Source organism: Sturnira hondurensis, unplaced genomic scaffold (assembly GCF_014824575.4).
Source record: "Sturnira hondurensis isolate 20B ecotype Veracruz unplaced genomic scaffold, ASM1482457v3 Scaffold0001221, whole genome shotgun sequence".
NCBI lineage: Eukaryota > Metazoa > Chordata > Mammalia > Chiroptera > Phyllostomidae > Sturnira > Sturnira hondurensis.
The window spans coordinates 5,966,582-5,988,710 of NW_028073852.1; the positions used below are offsets into that span (position 1 = coordinate 5,966,582).

The 22,129-nt window shown below is 50.4% G+C and overlaps 1 protein-coding gene across 2 annotated transcripts in view; it reads left to right on the forward strand.

Annotated features, from left to right (window-relative positions):
* The window catches only part of AP2B1 (adaptor related protein complex 2 subunit beta 1), a 100,935-nt gene that overhangs the window by 68,294 nt on the left and 10,512 nt on the right, over positions 1 to 22,129 (forward strand). The window contains exons 15-19 of one of the 2 annotated variants that reach the window (XM_037066817.1): positions 1,215 to 1,256; positions 2,072 to 2,218; positions 3,095 to 3,240; positions 6,960 to 7,089; positions 21,451 to 21,535. In XM_037066817.1, the coding sequence (XP_036922712.1) occupies positions 1,215 to 1,256; positions 2,072 to 2,218; positions 3,095 to 3,240; positions 6,960 to 7,089; positions 21,451 to 21,535 (550 nt within the window). The remainder of the gene's footprint in view (positions 1 to 1,214; positions 1,257 to 2,071; positions 2,219 to 3,094; positions 3,241 to 6,959; positions 7,090 to 21,450; positions 21,536 to 22,129) is intronic. The other variant, XM_037066827.1, reaches the window with a different exon arrangement.

Below are 22,129 nucleotides of genomic sequence, written 5' to 3' on the forward strand. Positions count from 1 at the left end.
TTTCGGCATAGGTTATTGTTAGGTTCTGGCCACCTTATTTTCTGTATCTGTTCACTGAGAAGATAAACCTTCTTTCCCAAACCCTGAAAAGCACACGGTTTTGCTTTTTAAAGCATGACAACAGCACAGAGACGTCCAGGTATCCACCACTAAGTGACAGACAGCAGAGGGGACATTGTTTGGTCAGCAGATACAGGCATTTGGTGATTTGAAGAGGAATTTTAGGTGCATGCTGAGAACTAAGGAGGAAGCAAAGGTGGAACTGTAGCAAAAAAAGGGTGTTTTTTTGCTTTTTAAACAGCACCATTAATTGTGTGTGTGTGTTTCCTACTTTGTCAGGCCAGCTAGTTTCAGCTCCAGGCCTCCTTGGATGCTTTTCTCCTGGGAGACTGACGTCAGGGTGAATTACGCATAAGAGCCCTAAGGGGGGCAAGGGCAAGACTAAGACCACGTGGGGTTACTTTCCTGTCACCTGGCTGACCTTAAATTAGGCTAATTCTCCAGTAGTTAGCATCCTTTAAAATGCTCTACCCCAAACAAATCACAGTGTTTCTCCTGGGTAGTACTGACTGCAAGACAGACAGATTTAAAGCATCACGTGCCTTCCCACACCTCCTCTCCCAGCTCCCCAGAGGTAAGACAACTTCCTGTCCCAGCTTTTTCTTTCTTAGGAAAGTTCTAAACTCTCAAAATCGCTCTCATTCTACCTGTAACTTTTGAAGCTTAAAATTGTAATTCAATACTGGTTTGGTTCCCTCTTTCTCAGTGGGACAGCAGGTTTTGTAGATCAAAGTACATTTTAGTTTTCTTTGCTTTTCATTTTTCTCCCTTAAATTTTCTTTTAGAGTAATAAAACATATGCAAAATACAACAGCTTAAAGGCAGAGATTCTTGGAATATGGAAATTCTTAAATTCTGTTTGGGTTGTGCCTGTGTGCCCCAGCGGAAAGATTGGATTGAAACAGCCCCAAGGTGTCCCCACTCCACCTTCACTCCAAGTTTCCTCTAAACTGCCACACACCGTCACTGCCACTACTTGGTGCCGCGGGGAGTGTTTCTTTGCAGTCTAGAACTTCTTTCGGCTGTGGGAGACGAGTTGCATAACATGAATTCCCAGCAACTTGGTAGAGCAATTTACAGATTCTGTATGGGCATCTAGTACTTAGTTAAATGAACTCTACCTCTCTCTCCTCTCTCTCCTTTCTCTCTTTCAGCTTGGCAGTGACCTTGGCGGGGGCATTGGAGGAAGTCCGGCAGTAAGTGCCATCCGTTTTTTTACCACGGGATGCGCTGCCCCTGTTTGATGCCCTTCCTGTGCGCACATTCTCAGACTAGCCACCGCCACTGTCTGTAGCGCAGCCCACCAGGACACGTCTAGAGCAGTGACGAAGAGTAGAGAGCAGCGTAGGGCCACTCAGGGTCTCTGGGGTCGTGCACCACGTGTGGTGTAGGGGCATCTCTAGGGACTGGCACTCTGGTGTGTACGACGAGCCTAGTTTTCCTGACGTGGAAGAGCTAGATGGAACCTCCCATCGTGACTGGAGAATGCTTTTGTTCTCTGGCGTCGCCTAAAAAACCTGACAGAGCCAATTGTTGGACTCAGAGTGAGACTTTCCGTGTAAGTTAGTTTGGGGGGGTGTCTGTTTTTCACCCCAGGAGAGTTTCCTATTAGGTATTTGTGCCAAACGGGGATGGGAGGGGCCGGGCCGAGTGGGGTGGAGCCGCTGTCTGGGGAGGCCCCTCCTTCGTGCTGTGGACGCACACTTCCCGTCTCAGGTGCTCGTAGGCCTTTTGCACAGAATCATGGAAGCTAAAATTGGAAACAAATTAAAAACCTTGGATCACTGTGTTCCTAATCCTACTGATTACTCTCTTGATAGAACTTGGATGTAGTGTTTAGGTATTTTAGTATCAATGATGATTAAAAGGACAAATCTACTAATTCAGTGCCTATAGTAGTGTAATTGTGGTGTGTTCTCATTGGTTCATCAGTACTTCTGAAACATGTACAACTATCCTGAGGACTGTTAATCTGTTCTCCCTGACTCCCCCACCCCCACTTTTCCCACAGGTGGGACAGTCCTTCATCCCCTCCTCGGTGCCCGCAGCCTTCGCTCCCTCCCCCACCCCCGCCGTGGTCAGCAGCGGCCTGAACGACCTGTTCGAACTCTCCACGGGGATGGGCATGGCGCCCGGCGGCCACGTGGCTCCAAAGGCTGTGAGTAGGGCAGCTCTTTCTCATTGCACAGGACCCAGATCGCTCGGCTTCTTGCGTGTGCGCCCATTTCACCGATCACAAACTCGAGGTCTGACCCTCGTTTCGGAGGGTTTCAGAGACAGACCAAGGCGTCCTCCAGCACAGCAATAGGAAGCACTGTGCCATCTTCATTAACCTTTTTGTAGTGAGACAGTTGGCAGTACTGAGTGTTTGAGTTTTGTTCTCCTGTTTAGAAGTGTCCGGCTTGTCAACACTGAAGTCAGTTGAGTGTGAATTTGATGTACAGTGCAGCAGCGAGAGAAAGCACAGTGTGGAGAAGGAGCGTTTTTATTTCCCTCTATTCCCCTTCTCCGTGGATGTCACGTGAGGATGCCGGGGTGCCTGCTCCGGTCGATGTAGCTTCCAGGTCTGTGTCTGGGTGCTGTGTTGGCCTCGGCCCTGTCTGCAGTCATGCTCACAGGGGGATTCAAGGGGACGACCTAACTGCAGTAGATTCACTGTGGCTCAGGGGCCGGGAAGTGGGTGACAGATGAGTTGTATAGACAACGCAGGTAGTGAGATTACTTAAGCAGCACCCGAGTGCTTATTTACTATTTCCTGGAAGCCGTAGCGAGAGTTAAAAGTGTACATAAGACATAGCCCTCGCCCTTGAGGAGGTTTTTGAGTGTAGTTTTGTCTTGGTAGAAAAGCCCTCAAAGATTACAGGCCTGCATTTTCATTAGTAAATTCAGTTTCTTCCCTTTTAAGCCTTTCACCAAAGCCGCTAACAAAATCACCACAATTGCCTTAAGGAACTGAAATTTTATCTGTATTCAAAAACAACTAGCATCGAGGCGCATCTTGCCTGGTTCCACCGGGCTGTACGCTGCGTTTCAGGTCTGGCTGCCTGCGGTCAAGGCTAAAGGCCTGGAGATCTCCGGAACGTTCACCCACCGTCAGGGCCACATCTACATGGAGATGAGCTTCACCAACAAAGCGCTGCAGCACATGACCGACTTCGCGATCCAGTTCAACAAGAACAGGTGAGAAACGGGTCCCCTGTCCTCTCGGCTGGATCCGAGAAGACGATGTGTACCCTGTGCCCAACCGGAGAGCGTCCCATCAGCACTCGGGGGAAGTCCTCCTGTCTGCAGGTGCTGGGCGCAGAGTTGACGCCGTCTCTCGCACGCCCCTTCCATTGTCAGCTACAGCCTGAGGGTCTCGTTCCGGTGGAATGAGGAGACCTCAACTTAATGCCTTCTTAAAGGATCCTGGGACCAGAATGTTTTTTTCTGAAACAGTTCATTTAAAACTTTTTGAAATTGCAGTCTATTTGCTCATTCAAGAAATAACTGCTCAGCATCTGTGTGCCAGGCATTTTGAGGCACCGAGACTGGAGTAGTAAAAACCACATGTGTGTCCGAAGCTCTCATTTTGGTGGGAAAAATGAATAGACTTTGGTTGATGACATAAGTGCAGAAGATGGCCGGTGCGCCTGGTCGGGTGAGCCAGCAGAGAGGGGCCGCCTCTGGCCACGGGTCCTCTGCTTTAGTGAGGGGACCGGAAGGAGTGAGGGGCTGGCGTCCGAGGTTCTGATACGTCACTGGCTTGCATTCATCGTGGCTCAGGAGGCCGACTCGTAGATTTGGATGGCAGGTTCTTTTCATGAATACTAGGTAATTCGAACTCGTTTTTAACGAAGTGGTGATTGGACCCTGCAGTAGATTTAATAAGGTTTGTCGGTAACAGCTTACATCCATGACTGTCTATATCGTCATCATTTGAAAATAACTGGATTTGAAAGTTTGGCATGTTCGAAATCCCTGCAGTGTCTAGCAAATCTGTGTTTTCCTCTGTCACCAGTTGTATTTCCAGCCACTTTGAAGGGAGCTGCCCTGGGACAGGCCAGGGTGGTCGGGGAGACGCTGCGTGGTTAAGGCGGGTAAGGCGGCCTGCGTGACCCGCCTGCACACTTCTGCGCGTCAGTCTTCGCTTTTTGTTGTGTTTTTGGCACTTGGAAATGTTTGTGTCTCCTGTTCCAATAGGAATAGTTTGTCCCGCTTTCAGTAGGGTGTCTGTTGATTTCCTGCTGTAGTTTGCGTCTTCCGTCTCCCCGTTACCTGCTGTGGCTGGTACCGTTTTTCTTAGGGTTTACCATTTTCTGGCCTCTTCCGTGTGCTTTCTCTTCTCCACGTGACTTGTCGTCTTCGACCTCCGGTGATGACAGATGAGGCCAAGTTGCTCCGTTTCTCTCACTTTTGTAAATTGTTTCGTTTCTACATTTTGTTCTTGTACCTTTCGTTTGTCTTGCATTTTTTGCCTATTTCCAGTCCTTTCGTGGTTCCTTCCCACTGTCCTTTTGGGGGTGTCTTCTACCAGGTGCTCAGAAAGGGTGTGAGGACCCGCACAGGGCCAGGTAGACAGCAACCCTTGAATCCTCTCAGGTCACAACTGCGACCTTTCTGTGTGAAAATCCTTGACTCAGACTCTTTTTACACCGGTCTCTTTTGTCATCGAATGTTCTTGTGGAAAAGTCAGCTGCCAGCCCGTTCTTCCCTCCACGTGAGTGATCTGGTCATCTTGCCCGGCTGCCCAGAGTCACTGCAGTGTTCCTGGTGCTGACGGGCCTCGGCAGCTCTCCCTGGGATGTGCTTGTTGGAGGGACCCAGCCCGTCTCCTGGGCTCTCCTTTCCCTAGGAAGGCGCTGCTCTGTGAGCTGTTGTCGCCTCCAAGCCCCCAGGGACTGTCCACCCTCTTTCCTCTCTTCACTGTGTGTCGTCCCGGCTCGGTCTCGGCCCTGCTCACAGCACCGCACGTGAGGGTGGGGCTCCTTCCGAGAGTGGGGGTCTGCTGGGACGGGATCCGTCTCTGGGCTGCCAGTCAGTGTCCCTGGAGACCCGGGCCTCCCGGCCGCACCGGCAGGGCCTCTCTCGCCATCCTGCTGCCCTCCCGGCGGGAGCCACACTTCAGTGTCCTGTAGAGCCTGCAGGTTTCCTCTGACTCGTCGTTTCGCAGAGGGAGAGTTGTCAGTTTGTAGGGAACTTTTTCCTCCCTTGTTTCCTTCGTGTCCCTTCTAAGAGGAGCAGTGGGAAGATCCAGGACTAAGCTGCTGCCGTGTCTCCATGCCAGCAGGGACTCCTCCCCGGGTTTGGCGGCCATGAGAGCAAGATAGCAGAGCAAATGGTGTTCACTTACAAATGTTGGGTCAGAATGAGCGATGTGTGTTTGTGGGGTCATTTCATGATTACACTTCAGTGCCCTGAAGCGTGGTTTTTCTAGGAAAAGGAGAATGTTCCTTCTGCCGTCTCTGATTCTCGGAAGAGACGCTGCCTAGATGAACTTGGCCTGCATCCGTGTACGTGTCACCCCGTAGGTCTGCTTCTCCCTCCTGCTCTGCCCCTGACATTTGTTCCTAAGTTTCTGTGGTGTAAGATAAGGCTGCATCTCCTCGGCAGGTGGAACAGTGTTGGCCAGGTTGATGGAGTCTCAGATGTGGTGTCAGCTTGCTGGCCTTGTGGGGGTGGCTTTAGCACAGGGACAGTGGCCTCTGCCCGCCCAGATGCCAGATACTTCAGTTCCTCCCTTTATGCCACTGGTGCCTTCTAAGCCGCTACCCCAGTGTTGGAGCTGAGAGGGAGTCAATCTGAGTAGGTGAGTCCCTGTGTGAGTTCTTTTAAGAGGAACTGCTTAGGGCTCCAGAAGTTTCTTCCACCATCTCAATCCCCACTGGTTTTTGAAGCCAGAAGTTGTAGGGGCTTATCTCCCTGGCATTGAACCCTGGGCTGGGGGCCTGGTGTGAGGCTGGGACTCCTCACTCCCGAGATACCCCTCCTGAGTTCTCGTCTACCACTCATGGGTGAGAGACCAGTCCATTCCATGTCTCCGCCCCTCCTACTGGTCTGGATGGATGTGGTTTCTTTAATTCTGTAGTGGTCAGATTCCATTCAACTAAATTTCTGGTGGTTCTGAGGGAGGGTTGTTCTGTATTTTAGTTATAATTTTTTTCTTAAAGATTTTATTTATTTTTAGAGAGGGGTAGGGAGGGAGAAAGAGAGGGAGAGAAGAAACATCGTGTGTGGTTGCCTCTCAGGTGACCCCCACTGGGAACCTGGTCCACAACTCAGGCCTGTGCCCTGACCCGGAATCAAACCGGCAACCCCCTGGTTTGCAGGCCTGCACTGGTCCACTGAGCCTCATCGGCCAAGGCTACTTGTAATTCTGATGTTGTAATTTTGATGGTTGTGCGAAGAGGCAAGCCATGTCTGCCTGCATCCTGACCAGAAGCCCTCACTATTCCTGTGTCATTGGACCGGCCTTGCTGAGGAGTCAGACTGGCAGGCACTGTACTCACTGTCTGTCTCGGGCTTAGCAAGTGACCGGACTTGGAACTGCAGCCCGTCCTAGTCATTTGGAATGTTTAAGCCAATCACTTTTTGCCGTACTTAGAGTATTAAGGTACTTATCATATCTGTCCCTCCTGGTGTGATGAACATAAACTTTTAGAATCAGAGCACTAGCAAAGTGATTCTGTGCTGGTTTCTCCTTCTTCAAATTGATTTAAGGGACAAGAGAAGTTACGTTGTAAGCAGTGTTATAGTTAGTTACAGGGGAACACCTTAGGTCCTTCTGTTGCTTCATTTCATATTAGCAAGAAAATGGTTTCCTTCAAGTGGGATAGAAGCCACTGAGGCCCAGCAGTGCTTCCACGCAGTGAAATCCTGCTCCTGATTAACTCGTAGAATTTTGTCGTCCTCTCTGGCAGCTTCGGCGTCATCCCCAGCACCCCTCTGGCCATCCACACGCCGCTGATGCCGAACCAGAGCATCGACGTCCCCCTGCCCCTCAACACCCTGGGCCCCGTCATGAAGATGGAGCCTCTGAACAACCTGCAGGTCAGTCTCTGCTGCACTCGGGCGAGTTGGGGTCCTGCTGGTTGTATGCTGTTCACGTGTAGAACATGTGAGATGGTCACGGGGTTGGATGTACAGTAATTCTGGGGGGAAGTGCTTTATGTATTCTTTCATTTAAAAGTCATGCATTGACATAGAAAGTTACTCGTTCTTGTACTCAAACATTTAGAAACTTTTTAAGTCTTTTTTACGAACTTTTTTCCCTAAAACTTACATAGAAATTTGCATGTCACTTATATAAAAATAGGCCTCAGCAGATACTCACGTGGAGCTAACCTTTGAATGCGTGACCACGTGTCTCTAGGTCATCCAGGTTGGAACACTCGCCGCTTGCGCACGTTCGTGGTCCACGCGGCAGAGTCTTCAAGGCGCTCAGAACTTGGTCAGGTCTCCCAGACCCTCTTAACCTTGAAAGCTCTGTATTGTTCAGAGTGAAGACAGGGCAGTGAGCTCCTGAAGGGGGCTGGTACAGACTTGAGCCCCGGAAGTCGGGTGGGCCGGTGGCTGCAGCAGCACGGCTTGCTTCAGATGGACAGAGCGTCCGCGTCACTCACAGCCTCTGAAGATACATTGTCTCTGGGCGCTTCCTTTGCAGTCCTTTGCGGTCCGCGAGGTGCGTCTGGGACGTGTGCTGCTGTGGAAAGGGAAGATGCTCGAACCCGGTGGGGGCGGGCGGGTCCGTGGCTCTGTTTGGTTGGTTGCTGCCGCGCTGTGTTGCCGACGGCCGAGGCAGGCTCGCTGTTCTTCCGACGTCGGCCGCGCCGGAGCTCCTGCGGGGCGGCTGGGGTGCTCAGTGCGTTCCGCTGCCTTGGGAGCTGATGGGCTCTCAGGCCCCCTCCATCAGAACTATGAACGCCATCCCTGCTAATTTTTGTTGCAAACCGAGTGGGGGTGCTTCTGTGTATTTACACGCACGTTCTATTTTAAGGCTGTATTTTCGATTTTTTAAATAAATTGTCTGAGCCTGTGGCGGCTGCCATCTTGCGTCGCTGTCTCTCAGAGGCCGGCTGAAAGACGCACTGTGAGGGACAGTCTGAAGACACAGCAAAGAGGGTTGGTGGTCCCACCCTCCCGAGAACGTGAGATGATAGGGGGTGCGAATGAGACCATGACTAAAGAAAAATACCAACCTTTCGCGTTCCGGTCAAGACAGGTGAGGCTCCATTGCGTACTCTTCTGGAAATGCCAGTGTGAGGCTCCAGTGCTGATGGGGAGACGTCCGCAGTCAAGTTGCCGGGAGTTAGAAACAGCGAGCGTTTCACGTTGGTTTGACAGCCCAGCTCCAGAGCGCCTTGCTGCCGTGGTGGGTGCTGGCCTCCTTTCAGCAGAGGGGAGCTGATCTGGCGTGCAGACGAGTGAGTCACAGTCTGGCGTGGCTCAGGCCAGAAGAACACAGCACGGGTTACCGTGCAGAGGGAACCGGCCGTCACTGGGATGGAGTGGAGTGTTGAGGGCCTCTTCCAGCACGGAGCCCGGAGGGAAGGAACTAACCCAGATCTGCCTCTGCGCCCTTTTCATTGCAGTGTAACCTCCCGTCGCCAGAGAGCCTCAGTCCCAGCGTTTGAGGGCAGTCAGCAGGAGCGCAAGATGCTTTACTTTGGGAATGGGGAAGGGAATTTGGGTCACAGAAACCAGGGCAGATTTTCTGCTCTTAAAAAAAGAAACAGCCCTGGCTACTGTGGCTCAGTGGATTGAGCACCAGCCTGTGAACCAAAGGGTTGCTGGTTCAATTCCCAATCAGGGCACATGGCTGGGTTGCAGGCCAGGTCCCCACTAGGGGGCATGCAAGAGGCAACCACACATTGACCTTTCTCTCCCTTTCTCCTCTTCCCCTCTCTCTAAAAATAAATAAACCTTTAAAAACAAAAAAGGAACAGTAAATAACTGAATGTCAGTTTACTTTCCTATTTGCATTTCTGTTTCATATTCCGTGAAGTGAACATCTTGAGTAGAAACCTTAGTAACGGACATTAAATCTTATCGTCCAAACTCCTCCCTCAAGTTTTTGTTTTTACAGTCCTGCCATTATAAAAAGCAAACTTAAACGTTTTCCATCAGAGTGGAATGTAATAAAGCGTGTCGGCTTCTGTAGGAGAAATTTCCCATCTGCGGTCAACTGTTGTTTCTCCACGCTGTGTTCATGGTGCCTTCCTTCCAGGGACGTCATAATTACGGCTGCTTTCTCTTTCATTGGCATTTCCCAGGTGTGACGATTAGCAAAAACTCGTGGAGAGAGACCTTTTCCCCTATGAGAAGCTCTGTCTCGTGTTGGCTGGTGGAAGCTGGAGCTGATGACTAGGTGGTGGGTCGCTAGGTTTCAGCTCCCGTCTGGCCGTTGTCCCCGTGTGAACAAAGAGTCAAATGTTAGGTGCAGGAAAAGCCTGGTTAAGATTCGCATTTAAACATTATATTTGCGTATAATGTTTAAATTTAAGAGCTCATGGAGGGAAAAGATCCAGGGTTGAGGAAACGAAATTCTGGATGCACTGTGTGTTTCGGCTAATTTCATACCAGTATACAGGGGCGAGTAGATGAAGCCCCTGCCGGGACTGTCGTGTGACGGCGCAGACACTTGGTGTTCAGGGCCCAGGAGGGCTGCCTCTCGGCTTGTCGTCCAGGCTGTTGGAAACACCACTGAAGGGTGAAAAGGCACTGCTCCCGTATCCGTGGCGTGAAAAAGAGGACTCTGTGAATGCAAGTCGTAAATATTATATGAAGTAAAGCTTGCCCCATTGGGAGCTTCTTTTGACTTTATTTATGTCATATAATTATATTTCCTCAAAAAGGAATTGATTCTGTTGAAATGAGGCAAAACCCTTTTTGAATTATGTCTAAATTTAGACTTTCCTCTGACTCCAATACTTGTGTTTTCCTTTGTTCATTTTGATTGTGCTGGTTGCTTAGACACTTTCCCCAAGTACTCATCAGCCTGTCAGGCGGCTGCCCCTTCGCGTCGGTGTCTGCACGAGACGGTGGGCTGACCACTGGCCTGCGGTCGTCCGGGCTTTGCACAGCCGCTCGGCCTCCTTCCCCCCGGGCTCTGTCATTTTCACCGTTCGGTTTCATTTGACAGCACGGTGGTTAGACATAATTTTTGAGGTGACCCCTGAAAAGTCTAGTGCCAGCTGGCAGCATGCACAGTCCCTGCGGTGTCACTGACTGCGTTCCCCGGGTGGCATGGCGCTGCGCACCCCTGTGGCGCTGTCCTGACTGCCCGCTGGTGCTGCTTGCCCCCTCGCCTTTTCCACCCAGGCTGTAAACTCTGAGGAGGACGTTTATAGCCCCGTGCTTTCAAGTTTTCATTTTATTAGGGCTATAAAACAGTTTAAAGAGTCAACTAGTTCTTTACTTAAGAAAAACCCAGACCCCACCTTTTCCTCCCCAACATGGTTCCCAGTATTTCCTTCCAGGGGCCGTCTCTCGCTCCTCTTTTAGTTGGTATGTTTTGTATTTATCTCTCTCTGAATACCGTGTTTGTGATGCACCTTCTGGGTGCAGTCATCTTAGGTATTCCCCTGCGCCCCTGGTCACCGCCATCATTGGCATGGGTATTTCCTACCCCCTCTCCTGACACAGCTGTCTGAGAATCTGCTTTGATCCGTGTTCACTGGTTACATTATTATGACTTTATATACTCTTAAGAGCTGAGCTACATGTAGTGAAGTATGATTATTTTCCTTTGTAAAACTCTTTGTGAGTAATCGAGTATTTACCAGTTAATACCTGTCTCTCTTTGCCTCATCTTCTGTGTTTTTAGCTATAATTAAGTCCAAATTCCGTTGGGGTCAGACCCTTTGAAATGCCTGTCAGTTGTCCTTTCTTGCCGTCTCCTCGGCGGCCCCTTGACCTGCTCCCACCTAGACCGATTTCCCTAACAGCTGACACAGCTGTTCATCCCGGGCTCCCCCTTGGTCACCTCTCTGGGGAGTCATCCCTGCACCTGTCGTCCATGTTCGGTCTCTAGCTGTGTTTTTTCCCCTTGTTTTACTCCCTCATCTTGATGAAAAACGTCCTCCAGTTGCTCCCTGAGAATAGGTGTGCAGATAATCAAGTTTTCGAGATTTCACACGTTCTAAAATGTCTTCTTTATTTTCATACTTCTGTCATGGTTTCCGTGTAATATTCTAGGTTAGCAATTATTTTTCTTCTAGTCTGAGCCATCTGTTCTGTGCTGTGCTCTCCCAAGTGAAAGCTTGTACAGCCGGCACGTCCTTCCTCGTCCAGGGCTGCGGGGACCTTGCGGGGTGTGCCTCGCTGTGCATCTCGTCACTCGTTGTGGCACGCACTCAGTGGGCCCCTTCACGGTGGGAGCTCGTGGCTTCCATTCCAGGAGCGCTTTTTTTTTTTTTTTTTAAGATTTTATTTATTTATCTTTAGAGGGGAAGGGAAGGAGAGAGGGAGAGAAACATCAATGTGTGGTTGTGCCTGGCACATCCCCTTCTGGGGATCCGGCCCACAACCCAGGCATGTGCCCTGACTGGGAATTGAACCAGCAACCCTTTGGTTCACAGGACTGCTCTCAATCCACTGAGCTTCACCAGCCAGGGCTCCAGGAGCTTTTTAACACTTCTTTGTCGGTCTCGCTTTGTTTCTCTCTTACATTGGAAGTCTTGTTACTTGGACGTTCACCCTCCTCAACCAATTTTTGGTCCCCCCTTTTTTTCCCTCTTCCTTTCCATCTTTCTCCTTTGCCCTGCTTTCTAAAAGCTTTTTATGGACAATTGTTAATATTACAGAAGTAAACAGAGTAATGCAGCGAGTCCCTGTGTACCCATCATCCTGTCAGTGATTATCAGTCTGTAGTCAGTATTGGTTCGTCTGTACCCCACTCCGTGTTATTTTGAAGCATATCTTGACATTTATTTCATGTGTAAATACATATCTTTAAAATATGTCTCTTTTAAAAAAACAAACCCACAAAAAATAACTATGGTACATTCAACAATTAACAAGAATATTTTAGCATCAAATATCCAATGTTCCAGTTTATTTCAGCATCTTAAACTTTGTGTTTGTTATTACCGTTTGTTTGAATTGGTCAAGTACACATACATGTTGAGATGGATTAATAGCTCGTAAGTCCCTTTACAGGCACGGTTCTTTCATTGTTGGTTTTCAGTAGCTTGGTTACTATGTACCTGAGGGTTTTGCTTGTATTTATCTGGCTTAGGGTTCATTGGGCTTCTTGGGTCTGTAAATTGACAGTTTCCCCAAAATTTGGAAGAGTTTTGCCATTACCTCTTTAAATGTTTTCCGGCCCACCCGTCTCTCCTCTCTCCTTCATGACTCCAGGCTCCCACGTGTTACGCCACTGGGTGTGGCCGTCAGGTCACTGAGGCTGCCCTTCCCTTTCTCCCTGCTCTGCAGGTGGATGGTCTCTCTCGGCCTGTCTCTGAGTGCACTGGTGCTTGTATGCCCTGCAGCCTTCTGTTCAGTCCAGCGTAACTTCCATTTCAGACGTGGCACTGTTCAGGTCTAGGATTTCTGTTTGGTTCCTTGCAAATATTCCCCGTCTGTTTGCTCGGGAGGACAACTGGAGAACCCTGCTGTGCAGCCCACTCCCCTCCTTTGGCTGACCCTGGGGCGGAAGGGTGTACTCGCCAGTGCTCGGGCGTTATCTCAAGCAGGCCCTGGAAACAGTGTTGTAGCTGTCTGTCGGGAAGGTCTGTGTGCTCTACCTGGACGCTCTTTTCAGCTCTGGATTTTTTTTTTTTAAGTTTTTATTTATTTATTTTTAGAGGGAGTTGTAAGAGAGGGAGAAATATCAGTGTGTGGTTGCCTCTTACCCACCCCCACCAGGGACCTGGCCTGCAACCCAGGCATGTGCCTTGACTGGGAATGGAACCAGTGACCCTTTGGTTCACGGGCCAGCACTCAGTCCACTGAGCCACGCCAGCCAGGGCTCACCTTTATTTTTTTCACCCCCCTCACCCGAGGACATTTTTACATTGCTTTTTAGAGACAGGAAGGGAGAGAGAAACATTGATTAGTTGCCTCCTGCACATGCCTGGACCAGGGTTTGCACACGTCCTGACCAGGAATCGAACCCACAACCCTTCAGTTACGGGACAGTGCTCCAGCCATTGGCCAGGGCAATCTGCCTGTCTGTGACCTTTGAGCTCTGCATAAGTGTTGTTTAATAAGAGGGTGAAAAGAAATAATGTCTCTTGGTTTTTTCCTTTGCACAGCTCTTCTAAAACAAAGCATTATCAGTTCCTTTTATTTAATCTTTGGATGATTAGGGCAGAAAGTGTTGACAGTGCCAGCTGCAAAGGACACACGGCCTGACAGTCCTGTGTGTTCATCTCTTGGATTTTTGTCAGCCAAAACGTTTTTCTTTGTTTTCCCTCCGGTGTATGGCCCTGTGACAGTTCTGTCCTTTGTCACTCCTGCAGTGTGGTCCCAGCCTGTGTGGAAGGCAGTTGCAGATGGCTCCCGGCCCTGTTATTTCATGTCTCATATGTATCCGTTCGCACTCAGAAAGCCCTCAGCTCTTGGACCAGAGAAACTGGTAGATGCTTCCAAGTGGAAGGCTTTTTCAGCAGCTTCCACCAAGGGAGGCAAACTGGCCTGGCCTTTGCTGACTTTCCTTGACTCTTAGGCAGGGCAAACACGTTCAGTAGGAAAGCTGCCTCTGGTCTTTTGAGTTCACAGGTGAGGACTGCACACTCTGATTGCTTTTATGGGGCCGTGTGCTGCTGGCAGAGACATTGCATCCTCGAAATGGTGGGTCACACAGGAACCGGAAGAGATCCATGGGTCAGACAGGTAGACCCGGGGCTAAAAATTACCCCTGCAGGGGCAGGGCCCGAAATACTTCGTTAGTGGTGGGTAGGCAGTGGGGTCTTGGTCCGGAAAGATGAAAACATTTTACCACCCCAAAAAAGAAGAGGGGAAATTACTTTCTGTGATGGCTACTTCAAACTTTATGTGTTTGTCGTGCCACATCAGGACTTTAAACATTCTCTGAACCTTGTCTGAGAAGTGGAGTATCCTGTGTGCGACGTGTTCCCATTCTTACTGGGCGGTGCTTTCTGAGAGCGATCCTTATCCTTTTTGTCAAGATAGCAAGATTCTACTGGGCAGTACCTTTTATCTTAATACAACCAGCGCCCCCCTTGTTTTTGGAGCCCGTCTACGACTGTGCCCGTGCGACAGCCCTGCCTGAATAGCCACACATAAGCAGTAGACAAGAGCCCTGTGTTCTCACGAGCAGGGTAGCGGATGGAGCGTAAGTCTGGCCTTGACGAGAAGAGACGGTTGTTCGTGAAGCCCACACCTCAGTTCTCACAACACCCAGCCTGGGAGCTGGTGCATCGGGAGGGGCCCGTGCGGGAGAAGCCAGTGCTGGGAGTTGAGCAGGCGACCGTGTGTGTCACACAGTAGTACTAAGGCAGCAGTAAAAGTGGTTTGTGGTCCTCATCTATGAAAGTTCCAGCCATCTTTGTATAATGGTGATAAGTTAAGAGTTGATGATGAAAAGTGGAATCAGTTTTGTGTTTCTGGTTTGACAAATGACTGGAAAATGGATTTATCCGTGTGACCTTTTTGCAGTCAGGGACTTTACAAGCCTGAATGTATGTGGTAGTTTGAGTTTGAGGAAACTCACTGGGCTTTCCACGGTCGATTGCAGCCCATCTGAGCCGCGCCCTCCCCGGCACGTCTGTCCGCTCTTGTGTCGTGCTGCAGCGTTCCGTCTGGTGGCGGGGGCGGGGTTGCTCTAAGAAGAGTTTTACATGGGGTTGTACATGGGCTTCATGTGATGCAGGTCCATGCATCTCGAAAGCGGGACTTGAGAAGAGCTTTGAGCCGTGAGCGAACAGACACGAGGAATGCAAACTCTCAGGGCGGCAGAGGAGGCTTCCAGTGTGTTTCAAACCCTGTTTCTGAGGCATCAGCTGCGTCTGAGCAGTGGTAGGAGACTCAGCATCTACATGAGTACTAATGATTTACACCCAAAAGTGCCCCATTTTGTATCCCCAAAACTCTGGTAGGAAGTTCATTTATATTAAACTAAAATGTTTTCAAATTCTACCTATAGATTCTCATTTTATACCTGAAGTTTTACAGGCAGGTTTCAGTCTGGGTCAGGCTTATGGGGCCGGAAAATCAGTCCGGTGGGCCTATAATGAAAATTACAGACCAGAAGAGCAGTCCGTGTAGTATGTGTGGCAGGTGGGTTCTCTGCGGACAGAAAGAGGTCACATGTACATTTGCTGTGAGTTCCTGATTTGTTTTGCCTAACACATAAAACTTTTAGAATGAGAAGCCTCCTGGAGCCAGAGCAGATGCAGTGTATCTTAGCGTTCCTTTCCCTCGACTCGGGTCCCCTGTGTGGCACACAGCTGCTTCGTTCTCGCTGTACCGCCGCTCTGCTGGACTCGTGCTTACATCACCAGTCTAGAAGAGCTTGTACGGATACTTTTCTGCTCAGAAAAACCCAAGTTCTAGCACAGGTCTGCAGAGCCCTGTGGGATCTGGCTGTGCCCTGCCCCATTGACTTTGTCAGCCGCCCTGCCCCTCACTCCGCCCAGGCTGCCCCCGCGTCCCCATCAGTCTTAGGGCTTAACCTAACGGTGGCAGGTGTTTTGGGCACAGACTAGAAGCACAGGCCTACAGGTAGATTAACTCCCGCAGCCAGCAGAGAGAGCCTCTTCTGCTGAGTCTGAGATGACACGTGTCACACAGTTGGAGTCAGTGCCGTTAAAAACCGTCACTCAGAGACGCTCCTCTGGGATCTGTTGGCTGGACGGTGCGGTGCCTGAAACGCACCCGAATCACCATTTCAGATAAGTGGAGACAGTCAGCGTCACTGCCCGGTCTTCGCTTAGACCAGCCCGCAAATAATTTTCCCAAAAAGCTAAACAGGGAGGAGGGATAAAAGCAAAAAATACTCTTCAGAGGCTTGGAAAGGTCACAAGTGACGTCATGGGAAAATAGATGATACATCCCCAAAGGGGGGCTGTGTGCGCTCGCCTTAGCTGTTCCGGTGGCAGGCCCTCCGCGACCCTGTGGCGAGAGGTGCGGGTGGGGCTGCGTTCGCCAGAGTGCACACTGAGTCTGTCGTGCACCTCTTTGCGGCGCCTCCGCGCGCCCGGGATGGGCTGGGATGTTAACGGGGCTGCTGGCCCCCAGCTGTGCCCCTGCAAAGAGCCTGCAGCTGCTGCCGCAGCGCCCTGCGCTGCGAGAGGAGCTAATTGCAGGTTACGGGCTGAGGCTGACAGCCTTCTCTGTCCCCAGCTCCACTGAGAGTGACTTTTAAAAATTATTATTATTATTATTAAACATTTATAGCCTCCTTTTGTGTTTTCCAAGTGCCTCAGAATCATTTCTATTTGTGGTTCCTAGTGATGTCCCCGAGAGGCAAGTCAATATTGTTACGGGCACACGTAGCCTGTGGCAGCACAGAGGGTTCGGTGACCCGCCCCTCGGTGCTGTCTGCGACCCGCCAGGGTGCCCTCGGAGCAGCGGCTCAGCTCGAGTTCTGTCCCTGAGCTCCCGGAGCCTGTTCCCCCACTGCTCACCTTTAACTCTGTGTACGGGTCTCACGGCTTTGGGGCTCTTTTGACTACAACTTAGAGTGACAATATATTTTACATAGTGTATGTAACACGTACATAAAATGGAAACACTGTCGGGAAACACAGCTTCCTCTTCGTGAGGTGCACTGTGACGTTTTCTGCTCCATTTTTCATGCCAGTTCCAGCCCCGCTGCCTGAACTGGAAGAGCCACCGTTGTCCGGTCTTGGTCATCCATGGCCACACACACTGCAGGGGCGCTTGCCGCTGACACGCACGGGGCGGGGTTTTCCAGAGTATCGGCTTTACTCAGCGGTACAGCGAGAAACACATCTTCACATCAAAACACACGGATGCGTTATGGCACCACGTGCCGCCTGCAAACTTTGTTTTAGGGTGGGCAACTGGCCCCTTCCTCCTGCCTTCATCCCAGACTTACGTCTGTGCTTTCCCCTTCTGTTGAGGGAAATAGACCGGAAACAACTTGGGAAGTGCTGTTCTTCCAGAAACTTCAGACCGAGTTGATATGTTCTCTGACCCTAAATGGTTGCGAGGGATTTTGAGCAGTAGTGTATCTCACAGTCGTCAGACTTGCTGAGCACCGTACTCCATGCCAGTCACCGAGACTGTGGAGTGAATGGGAGAGCTGGGGCCTGGGGATAGGCAGTAAACCAACAAGCCAGTGAAACCGGCTGTTGGATGAGGGCAGTGGGGGAGAATGAAGCAGAGGCCACAGGGAGGTCCCGAGTTTGGAGACTGAGCGAGGCCATGTATGAGTATCCTGCTTGTGAAGGTCTGCCTGAAAAGAGAACATTTGATAAAACCAAAGACCTAGAAGAGGCTGGGAGGGAGGGAGGGAGTCGTGCATATTACGGAAGGCGGGGGGTTCCAGATGAAGGAGCAACCGGCACAGAAAAGCCACGAGAGAGGAACCGGCCTGGTGCGGCCTGGTTTGCACAAGGAACGCAGCCGAGGGCTGGCTGTCGGAGTACGTGACACATGGCATCGGGTTACAGGCAATTGTTTGTTCCAGGGGAAGTGGGAAGTCACGGGAGGTTTGAGCAGAGAGGTATTTGAGCTGACCTACATTTCACGTTCACTTGGGCTGCTGTGTCGAGAGTGGGCTGCAGAAGCTGGGTATTGGGGGTGGGGAGACAAGTGCAGAAGCAGACAGGCCATTAGAAGGCTTTGCAGTATTGTGTTTACTGAGTTTGGAAGGACATTAGGTTGTTTAAGGATGAGGAGGAGCGATCAGAAACTGATGATTTTGGACATATTCACTTGCGGTATTACCCAAGGAAGGTTACTAAGTAAACAGTTGGTCTACTTCTGTGATCATTGATCTCCAATAGACAGGCTAGATACTGATGTTCAATCACTGGCAAAACAGTTCTCCAGCTCTGGATTATGTCTTCCGGTTCTGCACCTGTTGAGATGGTGAATTTCATAGAGCAGGCGCTCACTCCTACTTCTGAAGCAATCAGTGTCATGTTCTCACGGTTGGCTCACTTTTATTTAAAAGCATCTGCCATCTGGGTGGGAATTGAACTGGCTTCGTACCGTGTTTTCCCTGGTTCTTTTATGCCTCCCCAGCCCCAGGAGTAATTGCATGTCCTCGGAGAACCTAGTATTCTTTGGGCTTTGATCCAACACCTAGGTTATTCTTCCTTTGCGTATAGATGTTATTTTAGCTCAATGATGCGAACCTGAAGGAGCCCACCTATCATCCCCTCCCCCCGCCCCTGCCTCACTGAGTATCAGGTTATGTAATAAGAGGTGTTACTAATGGGATTATCGTGTGCACATGCGTGATGTAGAGGTAGAAAAAAGGATGAGAAACCCTATTTCATTCCATTTGCTCGATACCTTCCCTTAATTTCATGCAGCGAGTCCTCACTGAGCCACTAGCGTGCTGGTGGAAGACGAGAGCCTCTGCCCTCTGGGGGCCGCTGTGTGGAGGGTGATGGGGAGGCAGACGCAGACCTGCGTCTGATGCAGTAGTCGAAGTGCGTGCACCGGGCTCCGGGGGAAGGACCGGAGCTGTGGCACTCTCAGGCTTGAACTGGATCTTCAGGCTACTTAGGTATTTTCCATACAGCTAAAGCGTCAGGAGAAGACTACACTAAGTAGAACAACAGGTAAACGAAAGCAGAGTTGTGAGTTTCAGTGTTTGGGGCATGAGAAGTGGCTTTGATGTGGCTGAAGTTAAGGACAAGGCTGGAGAGGTAGGCAGCAGCCAGGTCCAAGAGGACAGTATGTTCTTGAAACGAATGCAGTCTAGTCAAGAGTGAAAGCTCTTGAGCTGCAAAATGGAGACTTTGAGAAGCTAATGAAAAAGAGGTGAAGTGCTTCCTCCCAGAGAGTGGCCTGTGTGCAGCTGGCCTGTCAGGAGACGGTATTTCACCGGAGGCTGAGCAGCAAACAGAATCATTAAGCTCGCCGTTTGCTAGGAGGCCTTTTTGTCTCTTTCTGATCTTGTGGCATAGTTAGTAGCACTACTTTTGAACATGTGTAAGATCGCAGGCAAGTCTAAATCTTATTCTTCATCATGAGAAAATTCGGAGTAAAAAAGGTTAAGCCGGAGATGGTGAAGGTAGAGGGAGCACCTATTTTGCACCAGGCATCCCTCTGAGAGCTTTGCAAAGATGAACCCATTGTCTCATAACGACCTGTGCGCTCAGTGCTGCTGTCTCCATTCCGCAGACGGGAAACTGAGCTGAGGACTCCTTGCCCAAAGGCACGCAGCCAAGTGAGGGGCAGAGTCAGAATTTGAAATCAGATTGTATGGTCTGGTCCCCAAGTCCATGTTCTGAACTGCTGTGTCCTGCTGCTCCGGGTGTCCCTGCTTCCTGGACTGCTCTGGAACAGAGTCCAGAGAGAGTTTTCCGAGCATCCCAGAAGCCCTGAAACTGTCTGCCAGAATGTTGCATGTGCATTTTCCAGAACAAGGGTCCTTGGCTTCACCCATGTACGAGAAGGGTCCCCGAGGTGAAAGGGTGGCCCGGAGGAGCTTTCTGAGTCAGTTCATTGGTAAAGAGCTCCAGGCGGAATGGGGAGTCCCTCAGAAGAACAAGAGATACAAGTTTATCCCTGGGGGACAAGGGTCATATTTTCTCTATTCTTTGTATCTTCAGTGGTTAGGACATAGTAAACATTAATGTTTGATGAAATATGACAGCTTCACATTCCAAGCGAGCACAGATAATCAACTTGCATTTCACGTAAGACCTTTATGTAACCGCACTGTCTCACCCACACCGCCCCGGCTTTCACTTCTGAACGCCCTCCACAGACCTGGCACTCCTCTGTCCTCCGGTGCCCTCGTGTGAAATGCGCTCTCCTCTCACTGCTGAGCACCGACCAGAAGGTGCCTCTTTCCCAGAAGCCCTGTCAGGTGTAATTCTTCTGAAGTGGTGGTCTAGCGCATCTAAAATGTCTAAAGCCCCCTTTCCTGAGGTTAGTTTCTCCGTTTACATTCATTACTATCCATCTTCCTGAGAACCCTGCACTCTCAGCATTATGGGCATTAGCTTATGTGATAGAGGTCAGGCACTCCCGGAGGTTGCTAATGGAAAAGTTAAGATCACAAGTTACCAGGAAAGCAGTCTGATGGACTCTTCCGTGAGGGAGAACAGAGAGACTGTCAAGTAGACACAACCAGATTGTGGGGGAGGAAACACAGGTGCTATTTAAGGCGGGGAAGGTGAGTTGGTAGTAAATGTAGAAGAACTAGGAGTTCATCGGAAAGAGGCTACGTGGAGAACCAAGTGTTTGATGGAGAGGTAGATAATGCTGTCGAAGTGTGGGCATTTGTCCCCCCCAAGAGGGTTCTCCAAACAAGATGGAAGAGGAGTAGGCACGGTTACTGTTTCTAGGACTTGCCCAGAGAAGCGTCCTCCTGCCGTGCCATGAGCATCGGTAGGAAAGTCACCAGTAGGTGACAAGAGCCCCTGGGAAGTGGCGGCTGAGCGGTTCTGCTCCCCTTTCCTGCAGTGCATGGGCCTTAGATGCTACTTCAGTGGTATCTGCCTGTCTCTGAGTACGTACGCCAACACTTACTCGGGGTTGCCCCTGAGTAAAAACCCATACTGGAGGGTTTTTAAAGCTGTGAACAGCACGCTCTGAATCGGGTGGGCTCACGGCCCGCTGAAGCCAGAGTGCGTGCTGAGAATGCTCCTCCTCGGCTTGCCCTGAGGCTTTTCCTTCTCGCAGTCATCAGATTTGCCAGCCAGTGTGACCCGCAGGCTGTTGCTGACCCTGGCACTTATGGAATATGGTTTCATAAAAGAAACAACTAAAAACCAGCATCTGAAAAAAGATAAGGGGCAGTTGACCAGCCATTGACCCTGAGAGGGGGAAAGTCAGGTTTCGGGTCCACTTGCATTTGCTCCTGGTGCTTCGGTGTGTTCGCAGCGTGGCCCTGGGTCCCTCCCAACCTCAGCTCCTCGTCAGGAAGCAGGGAGGCAGTGCTGTCTGCCTCGTTTGGAATGGTAAGAATGAGGATTAGAAATCGTGTCCTTAGCAGGGACTTAGTAAGGGGTAGCAGTAACTACTATTATAACCACAGAAACAAAGAATAACTGAGCAGAGTACTCTGGGTGCGGGCTCGGGTCTCGAACTCACTCCCGGGGCTCCTCCTGGAGCGAGGCGGCAGGTCTTTGCAGGCTCTGACGGCGGAACGCATGGGCTGGTGTGTGTCTGCCGGGGAGCCCTGGTCTGCAGAGCAGAGAGGACGGAGGGTGATCCATTTCCAGACACATGGCTGTTGTTTCTCTCACCCAGCTTCCTCCGGTGTTCTGATTGGCCCATGTTCTTTCCTGGCAGGTGGCTGTGAAAAACAATATCGATGTCTTCTACTTCAGCTGCCTCATCCCACTCAACGTGCTTTTTGTAGAAGACGGCAAAATGGGTAAGTCCGTCCTTCTGTCCTGCCAAACATACCTTTGCCCTTCCCCCGAAGGCCAGGCAGAACATAGCTAGAAGAATAAGTGATTTTGAGGTTTTAAAAATGGGTGGGTAAGGCTGTTCTCCTGAAGCTCTGATAGCTCCTGATTATTTATTCTCCTGAGTCACTGTGGTCTTGTCTTGCTCATGGTCTCTAAGCACAGTGCCAGTTTCCTGGGGAGCCCCCCACCCCCCAGCATGCAAGGCACAGGCACGCGTTGCTCTGTCGCACCTCACAGACGCCCTGTCTCCCGTGGGCTGCAGGTCTGCGGCCATCCTGTGCTGAGCGAGGCTCTCAGCACCACTTTCCACATTTGCTTTTGGTGTTTCTGTCACAGTTCGATGACTCTCACGGTCTCACATTTTTCATTATAATTAGAATAATTTGTAATAAGCCACTAGTATTCCCATGTGGTTGGTGTTGACATTTTTCTCTGCCTTACTTATGACACCCCCATCTAACCAAACTCACGCGTCCTGGTACACGCTAAATTGTGTAGGCATCTTAATTGGCTTGATCCTTACTGTGGCTCTTTGGGCGAGCAGCACAGACGTAATT